Below are 8,988 nucleotides of genomic sequence, written 5' to 3'. Positions count from 1 at the left end.
AGGAGGGCTCCTGCCCCAGCCCGAGGGTCCGCATACCCCGCCCCCAGGAGACCCCCCCCCCCTAGTCTGAGCAGCCAACCCCAGGAGCCTTCAGCCTGAGGGGACAACACACCTAACTTCAGGAGCCACATTCCTGCTCTCAGGGGACTGAAAGCGGATTTCAACAAACCGAGATCCGAGAGCGCCTCGGCGGGCTGTGGCCAGCCGAGCGCAGGGGACAGTGCGCGCAGCCGTCGCCTAGTCCTAGTCACGTGGGGTGGGCTCCTCGGGCCCCAGGGGCGCTGAAGACTGGGTGCTCGGGGGCAGCGCCGGGAAAACCTGCGCAGCCGGCCTCCCCTCCCCCTTCCCGGCGGGCTTTTGCACACGACGCGCAGCGAGCGGCTTCACACGGGGTGGCCGGGGCAGGATAAAGCGGGCGGGCGCTGGGCGCAGCTGTGGGCGCGGACTGTCTGGAGCGGCCGGAACGGCCGGAGCGGCAGCGGGACGGCCCCCAGCGTGGTCCGGGCGGGAGTTGCAGCGCGGAGCAGCAGGCGGGCGGGAGGCGCGGGCGCAGGGGCGCGGGGAACGGCGCGCGGCGCAGCGTCCCGCGCGCAACTTCCAGGGCGCACTGGGCACGGCGGCCGCGCGCCTTCCCGGACCCCGCGCGGGGCATGTGGGGCCTCATGGAGCCCACGGAGAGGCAGCATCTGGTGGACGCCAGGGTGGGAGCCCGGTAAGGCGAGAGTCTGCGGAGCGGCGGGGATTTCAGCGGCTCCGGACGCATCTCCTGGTTTGCGGTTTACAGTGGACGGTTTTGCCGGAGGCTTGAACTGGGACGGGGAAGGAGAGGGAAAAGAGGGAATCGAACCTGGACGCGGGGCGGGGGGGAGCTCCCCCGCCCCCGCGGCTGAGCACGGATCCTGACCACTAGTGGGCAGTCGCATGCTTGGAGCCCCGCCCTTGGCCCGACACTTTGCCCCCGGGGCAGCTCTGCCCTGGGAGGCCCTGTGTCCCCAAGTGCGCAAGAGGGGCGTCTGCTCTCCTAGAGCTTGAGTTCTGTTCCTTCTCCGTGCTTGGCTGCACTGGCCCTGCCCCTTGGCCGCGTCCCAAGGTCTTTTCCTTCTCCGTCTTTGACCCGGGTGGGGTGGGGGAGGAAGGAACACCCTGGGCCAAGACCTCAAGACCCCTGGACTGGTCATTTCCCCAGCACCCCACTCCAAACACGAGTTTTTGGTCACTCCTCAGCTTGGAGTGCCCTTAGATATTCCCTGAATTGGACGCGTGGGAACGTTTGCCAAGACCCCAAAGAGAGATGGGACTGGAGTCTGGCCTCCTTGCCCCCAACTCAGAGCTGAGTCGGGCCTCTCCCATCCTCTCTGGCCAGGTCTTACACGGGATCTCTGTGGCAGGAGGGGACTGGCTGGATCCCTCTGTCCCCATCTGGCCTGGACTTGCAGGCCATTGATCTAGTCACTGAGAGTAATCATTACTGTCATGCCCAGAAGGGTCCTGGCAATCACTTCGACCCCAAGAAGGAGCGGGCCCGGCGACAGCTTTATGTGGCTTCTGCCATCTGCTTGGTGTTCATGATTGGGGAAGTCGTTGGTAAGAACTTTTGTGCTAATTAAACGAAATTGGGTGCATGGATAGTCTCATGATCTAAAAGTTTTTTCTCCAGGATGTTCCCAGTAATATTAATTAACTAATAGCCTTGGGGCATCTGTCTGGCTCAGCCCAGAGCATGCAGGGTCGTGAGTTCATGCCCCACATTGGGTGTGGGGCCTACTTAATTAAAAAGAACCTACGAATAGCCCCATTTATTGAACATTCACTATGCTGAGTCTTTTACATGCAGGTTATCTCATCCAGTTCTCATGACACACTAATACTATCATGGGTGGTGGTCTTATTTTATAGTTGATGAAACGGAGGCAGTTAGGATTAAGTAATCTGCCCAAGATTATGCACAACCAGTGTGTAAGGGATGGCCTGGATGCCGAGAAGGAAAGAGCATTTACTGAGTGCCTCCTAGGCTTTACAGGCCCTATTTGAACTTGATTTTCACAATTCCCCTCTCAGTAGATCTTGTCAGTCCCATTTCACAGATAGAAGTTGAGGCTCACAGGAAGTTAGTGACTTGTGCATGGTTACACAGCTCATGGGTGGAGAGGTCCCAAACACATGATTTTTCTCCAGACCCCATGGTTTGCCTGCTGCACACACAGTCTGAGAAGTTGGCTCCATGGGTTGCTGATAAGGCCCCTCCGTCTCGGGTCCTGCCCCTGCAGGTGGGTACCTAGCTCACAGCTTGGCGGTCATGACTGATGCAGCCCACTTGCTCACTGACTTTGCCAGCATGCTGGTCAGCCTCTTTTCTCTCTGGATGTCCTCCCGACCAGCCACCAAGACGATGAACTTCGGCTGGCAGCGAGCTGGTGAGGACCCCTGTTGGGGTGGGAATGGGGTTGGAAGAGGGGGCAGGTCAAGATGTGGGTTCTTTCGTGGCTACAGCAGGTAGATCCCTGAGTGAGGCCGGGAGGGTGACTTGGGGTGGGGAAGAGAATGTCAGTTTTAGCTTCTGTCGTTTGGTAGCTCCCAGTCTGATGGGAGAGCCCTGGTCCCCTGTTCTCTGGGAACCTCCGGAGGGAACCTACAGGGAAGGAGAGTTCACCTTTCTAAGAAATGAAATGGCCAGACTTCAAGAACAAATGACTATGGCATTAACTCTGTACATAATTGCATGTGGAATAATTTCCGGGGCAGGGAAAGGGTCAGCAAAGCCTACTGGAAGATAAAGGCTTTAAGCCCCCTTTAGTTCATCTCTGGGCCACACTATCATTTTCTTCTTGGTGGGAGATGCCCCAGTCTCTCCTCAGAAGCCTCAGTTCTTCAGCTGAGCAATAGGTACATATTTTAGTAAGTCAGTTTCTTCACAAGTAAAACAAAAAGGGTTGACCTGGGTGACTTAAGTTCCTTCTAGCTCTGACGTCCTCTGAGGGATGAGTGGTGAGGTTGTAAGGCGTGACCATGCCAGCCATACCTTCGGCAGAGCCCAGGTGGCTCCAGACCCTGACTTTACAGGGATGGGGCAGGAGGATCGTGGAGGGCTGGGGAGGCCGCCTCAGTCTTAGGGCCGCATGCTAAGATGGGTGTTGGGTTCTTCCTCAGAGATCCTGGGAGCCCTGCTCTCTGTACTGTCCATCTGGGTCGTGACTGGAGTGCTGGTGTTCCTGGCGGTGGAGAGGCTAATCTCTGGGGACTATGAGATCAAAGGGGGGACCATGCTGATCACATCGGGCTGTGCTGTGGCGGTGAATATCATGTGAGTGTCGCTTCTGTTCCCTGTGAGTCCTCCTTCCCACTTTTCACACACATGTCTGCGTGCCTGCTCTCAGCAGAGGGAGGCCATGCACAGGCCACAGGATGAGAATTTCCCTAATCTGAGCTCTAGTTTCTGGAATACCTCAGTTCTGCCTTAGGCCTAGGCTGGAGCCGTTGAGAGCTGGGAGTCTGGGGTGGCATCAGCTCGGCCACCTTCCCACCATATGTGTGCGGGAATAAACAGGGAGCCTTCATACCTCAAATGGGAAGGGGTCTAGCTCTTACAGGAGCAGATGTCTGTAAGGGCAGAATCCAAGTTCTTTTTCAAGCCGCTGGCCCTAAAAGTGGTGTCAGTGAGAGGCAGAGTATGGTGGAACATGGGTGTCTTGTTTGGGCTTCCTCTCCTGGCTCAGTGGTCTTGGGCAAGTCACTTCCCTCCCTAGGCCTCCGTTTCCCCTTCTGTGAAAGGATGGGGGGAACAAAATGACCTCCATGGTGCCCTCCTGTCCTGAGAGTTAGCATCTGTGTGCCCGGATTTAGGCTGGCATTGGAACTGAGCCCATTCTCCCATGGTGCTCTGGAACGAAGGCCATGGTGGTTGGGATCCTCACCAGGCACAGGGAACAGGCAGTTTGAAGATTAGGATTTTTGTCCCATAGGGAGGCCAGCCCTACTGGGGGGCCTCTCCCTGCTACGTCAGTGAACCCTTGGCTTTGTCTCTGTTTCTGCAGAATGGGGTTGACTCTTCACCCGTCTGGCCACTGGCACAGCCACGACCCCAGCCAGCAGCAAGAGAACCCCAGTGTCCGAGCTGCCTTTATCCACGTGATTGGAGACTTTCTGCAGAGCATAGGCATCTTGGTGGCAGCCTATATTTTATACTTCAAGGTCAGAGCTGGGGACAAAGGGAGGTAGGCTGGGGGGTGGGGGGAGTGGGCAGGAGAGTATAGATCAAGTGGGGGCTCCTCTCTACACATGGCCCTTCCCAGGTTCTAGCTCCCTCCCCGCTATATGGGGAGAGGAAGGAACATTTTTACCCAGTGCCTACCAAGTGTCAGCACCTCCGATCTTCACAGTAATCCTGAAGAGCAGCTGGTGGTGTTTCTGCAGCTCAGAAAGGTTCAGTGACTTGGATGGTGTCACACAGCTGGGAAATTGTGGAGTCAGATTCAGACCCCCAGGCCTGCAGGCTGCCGATGCATTGCCCACCGCACAGAGGAAGAGTGGTGTAGTGGAAAGAGCCAGGCGTTGGGATTGAGGCCTGGCTCCAGCCCCTGCGAGCGACATGATGGATAGTCCCTTGCACTCACTGATCCTGTTTCTCCACCTATAGAATGAGATGGTGGACCACTGGTATCTAGGATTCCTTTTAGTTTTGTTCACACTTCAGTCCCTTGGGCAAGGAGGGGTGGGAAGGGCCTGTCTTATCCTGAGCTGTGATCTCTCCTGCCTGTTCCTGTGAGCACAGGATAAAAGGCAGAGAACTGGGAGGCAGAGCCCGGGGTGAGGCCTGTACCCACCCCGCAGAGGGCTCCTCTCCCCACCGCAGCGCTGGGTGGGAAGGAAGAGAGAGGCTGAGGTGTTGGGTGGTGAGCCGCTGCTCTGCCTTCCCCTTTTTCTGTAGCCAGAGTACAAGTACGTAGACCCCATCTGTACCTTCCTCTTCTCCATCCTGGTCTTGGGGACAACCTTGACCATTCTGAGAGATGTGATCCTGGTGCTGATGGAAGGTAACCTGGGCTTGGGGCTCTCTTTTTGCTCTGGGCTCTCCAGTACTAACAAGTTTGGTGGGGATCAGGGTGGGGGGAGCAGGAGAGTCCTAGCACATTGGCAGGGAGCCATGGTCTGGAGCCTTGCATAGGCTGGAAAACCTCCTGGGGCCCCAGGCCAGTCTTGGCATCAACTGGAGCCCTCAGGTGTGACTGTTCCTGGAAATATGACCCTGACCGAACCTTCCCTTCCCTCTAGCCCCAAGGTGTCCCCCTCCCTGCTGGGGTGTGTCCTCCCTGTCTAGTCAGATTAACTTCTAGGTAGTGTATACCAACAGCTGCTCCGCCCCTCCCCCATACATCTCTGCAGTCTCTAGCTGCCTCCCCTTGGGCAGAGAGGGACGAGGATTCTGCCTCCCGTTGCACAGGTGGCAGACTGAGGCTCAGAAAAAAAGGATGGTGGGTGTTGGACAAAACTCCCCAGACCCCTCCAGCTCGTTGACTTCTTTTCTGAGGCCTCTGCTCAGGAGCACTTGGCTCAGCTGGGGGCAGGGGGTCTTCTTCTGCACTGGCAAATGGTCCACCCTGAGTTGCCACAGTCACCAGCTTTCTTGTGCCCCAGGGTCACGGGACCCTGGGGCTATGTGTGGCCAGGGTGCAGTCCAAAGTTGGGTGCTGATGTGGAGTCAGCCGGAGTGTTTGGCTGTGATTCAGAGCATTTTCCCCCAGAGTGTGACAGCCCTAGATAAAAGTGATGATGCTGATGGCCCGTGTGGGCGCGGGGGTCCCCTGATGCCCGTCTTTCCTTCTCCTTTCTGTTCGGGAAAACAGTCATTGGGCACTTGCTCTGGGCCAGGTACTGTTCTAGGCACTGAGGATACAGCAGTAAACAAAGCAGACCATCCCGTGCTCGTGGAGTTTCCGTTTTAGAGGGGGACATGAGGAAGGGACTGACAAGGTCATTTCAGACAGTGTCAGGCATGAGGAGGAAAATACAGAAGGGTAGTATGATGGAGATCATCTGGGGTGTGGGGGCAACATCAGATTTGCTGGCCAGGGTGCTCAGCAGAAACCAGCAGGGGCAGGAGGGAGCAGGCTCCTTCAGCTCCTATCCCCGCCCCCCTCAGGGACCCCCAAGGGTGTGGACTTCACGGCTGTCCGGGACCTGCTGCTGTCGGTGGAAGGGGTGGAAGCCTTGCACAGCCTGCACATTTGGGCCCTGACCGTGGCCCAGCCTGTGCTGTCTGTCCACATCGCCATCGGTGAGTGGCCAGGATCCTCAGGGCGGGGTGAGGGACAGAGGCTGCCGGAGGCCTGGGGCCATCCCTGAAGCGCCCGAGGGCCTCACAAATCTGCAGCAATGCGGCTGGTTTTGAACTTGGCCCCACGCGGAGTACTTTATAGACCTTGTTCATTTGGTCATCCCAGTCATGCTTATAGATGAAGAAACGGAGACTGGGGCTTGGGTGGGGGGGTCAGGTCACTTGCCCAGGCTCTGACAGTGCCTAGGTGGCAGGGCCAAGATTCCCAGCCTTAAAGCCAGGGCGGCCCCTGCTCTGGAGGGATGGTACCAGGTGTGGGAACTGGAGGGTGGCCCAGTGCAGGGATGGGACTGGGCGGAGGGGAGGGGTGCTCTCTGATGCCTGTACCATGTCCTGCTGTGGGTAGGGAATGAGCTAGGCTCCTGATCGTTCCTCAGGGCCCGAGTGAGTAAATCATTGTCCAGTGCCTCCCCTGGTGTGTCCTCTCTGCCCCTAGCTCAGAATGCAGATGGCCAGGCTGTGCTGAAGGCAGCCAGCACCCGCCTGCAGGGCAAGTTCCACTTCCACACCATGACCATCCAGATCGAAGACTACTCCGAGGAAATGAAGGACTGTCAGGCATGCCAAGGCCCCTCGGACTGACTGCCTGGCCAGGTGCCAGCGGAGGCATGGACAGGACCTGCAGCCGCTGCGGCTGAGTGTCCCCCAGGCCCAGCTGGGACTCGGGCTCCCCTGGATGTATTATAAAGCGGGTCCCTCTCCTGACCTCTGCTCTGTGTCGAGTGTGAAGGAACCCATCCCCTGCCTCCCCCATCTGACTAGATAGCCAGTTTAAGGATGGAGACGTGGCAAGTGTAAAGCTAGTATGACCCTGCTCCTCCAGCTTCTGGGTTGGTGCCTGGCAGGGCTGGGTTTGGGCCCCATCCACATCTAATGCCTTCCTACACCAGCTTCTGGAAAGGCAGGGAAGCACAGTGAGGGGGAACAGAGGGGAGACTGGCTCCAACGTCCCCTTGCCCGCCTGCCTTATTCCTCATGTCAGTCTGGCCTTTGCCTTATGAATCTGTGAAGAAGCCCTTCTCCCTCTGCCTCTGACACTGTGGTGTGATTAGGCCTTGGGGGTTGGGAGTTGTGAAGACCCTGCACTCTCCGACCTGTCCCCCTGAGATGGGAAACTAGTGGGCACCTGAGGCCTGCCTGTGCCTTAGTCATTTCAGCTCTGAGCCACATTTCCCTTTCCTGGAGGGGGGAGGCGTCTGACCATGTCAGGACCTGGCCGGCTTCTTCTTTCCTTATTCCCCCTGCCCAGGAAGCCTTGCCCCGGTTGGTTGGGGGGTGGGTGGCAGCCCCACAGCCCCTGGCCCACTTCTCTTGTCCTGATAAGAGTCTCAGGGATCGGGGCGCCTGGGTGGCTCAGTGGATTAAGCCGCTGCCTTCGGCTCGGGTCATGATCTCAGGTCCTGGGATCGAGCCCTGCATCGGGCTCTTTGCTCAGCGGGAGCCTGCTTCTCTCTCTCTCTGCCTGACTCTCCGCCAACTTGTGATCTCTCTCTCTGTCAAATAAATAAATAAAATCTTTAAAAAAAAAAAAAAAAAAAAAAAAGAGTCTCAGGGATCTCAGAGCCTGACTTCCGTGGGCCAGCGCTGTGGCTGGTGTGGCCTGACCTGCTCCGTTGGTGGCACAACGGATGGGAGGCACTGGCTTCCTGAGGCGTATGTAGATTCCTGAATTAGGGGCCGCTTGCGTTGGCAAGATACAGAGGGGAGACTTGTCCCTAGTCTCACAGAGAAAGCAGCCACCTGACTCATTAGGTGGCTCTTAGGTCTCAGAGAATGAGAGACTAAGAGTGAACCTACCTCACAGGGTTGTTGTGAGGACTGGAACCAAAGTCTGTTAAGCACCTGGTGTTGTCTGAAGAGTGCATACTTTGACCATCATGCTGGAAAGGTAGCAGCCTGAGGCCACCTTGCCAAAGAGCCAAGTGGGTTTCTAGCTTCCCCAGGGGCAGCACTGATTTTGTCTTGCCTCTGCCCTGATTCGTGGCAGGATGAGGAAGGCTTGGTCATTTGGCCTTCCTCTGTGCTTCTCTTTTCCCATCTACGAAATAACCTCTTGATGTCTTTCAGGCATTGTCATCCAGGCTTGCCTGTGATAAAGGTCAGTGGCTTCTTCAGCCCCTCAAAATCTGTGGGAAGTCATCGGGCCTGGAAGTGTGAGGCAGGGGGTTGCTGATGGCTGTGTTCTGCTCTGCTCCATTCTCTGGGGTATCAAACCCCTTCTCCCCTCCAGGCCCCAGGAACCTGGATCCTGAGAGGCTATGTACCTCTCAAGAGGGTCTACTTTTCCAGATGAAAAGACCAAAGCTCAGAGGGGTTGAGTCTCTGAAGTCACATAGCCACTGTGAAGCAGGTCTGGGGTTTCTGCCTCCCTCTACAGCAGGAGCTGAAAACCTTCTGGGCTGCATGTTGGTACAGTGTGAGCCCTTGGGCCTGGCAGTGCCCTCCATGGGTAAGGCCATGCCCAGGCAGTTCAGAGCCTGGGTGCCGAAGCTGTGAGTGGGAAGGGGAAGCCTCTTTCTCTTTGCTGGGCCTGGCACTCAGAGCCCTCCCCGCCCTGGGAAGGCTGCCTGGGCCACAGCTGTGTGCTTCCTCACCCACCTTCAGCTGCTCTTGACCCTGGGCCAGAATGCCTTCCCTCCTTTTTAACTCCCAGGCCC

At 57.3% G+C, this 8,988-nt stretch overlaps 1 protein-coding gene across 3 annotated transcripts; it reads left to right on the top strand.

The window, feature by feature from the left end:
• Window positions 1-560: 560 nt before the first annotated feature.
• SLC30A2 (solute carrier family 30 member 2) lies at window positions 561-8,064 on the top strand. 3 transcript variants are annotated; one of them, XM_059376729.1, is made up of 8 exons: window positions 561-712; window positions 1,364-1,584; window positions 2,268-2,414; window positions 3,148-3,301; window positions 4,032-4,188; window positions 4,925-5,030; window positions 6,137-6,271; window positions 6,773-8,064. In XM_059376729.1, exons 1-8 carry the CDS (start codon window positions 651-653, stop codon window positions 6,967-6,969), a joined length of 1,179 nt encoding a protein of 392 aa, XP_059232712.1. In that variant the 5' UTR covers window positions 561-650; the 3' UTR covers window positions 6,970-8,064. The 3 variants fall into 3 exon arrangements, with proteins under 3 accessions (XP_059232712.1, XP_059232713.1, XP_059232714.1); XM_059376730.1 differs by having other exon boundaries at window positions 6,768-8,063; XM_059376731.1 differs by having other exon boundaries at window positions 6,709-6,799.
• Window positions 8,065-8,988: the final 924 nt, after the last annotated feature.

This window comes from Mustela nigripes, chromosome 14 (assembly GCF_022355385.1).
Source record: "Mustela nigripes isolate SB6536 chromosome 14, MUSNIG.SB6536, whole genome shotgun sequence".
Taxonomy (NCBI): domain Eukaryota; kingdom Metazoa; phylum Chordata; class Mammalia; order Carnivora; family Mustelidae; genus Mustela; species Mustela nigripes.
The sequence above is the reverse complement of the archived record's forward strand: the minus strand, read 5'-3'. Positions and strand labels throughout refer to the sequence as shown.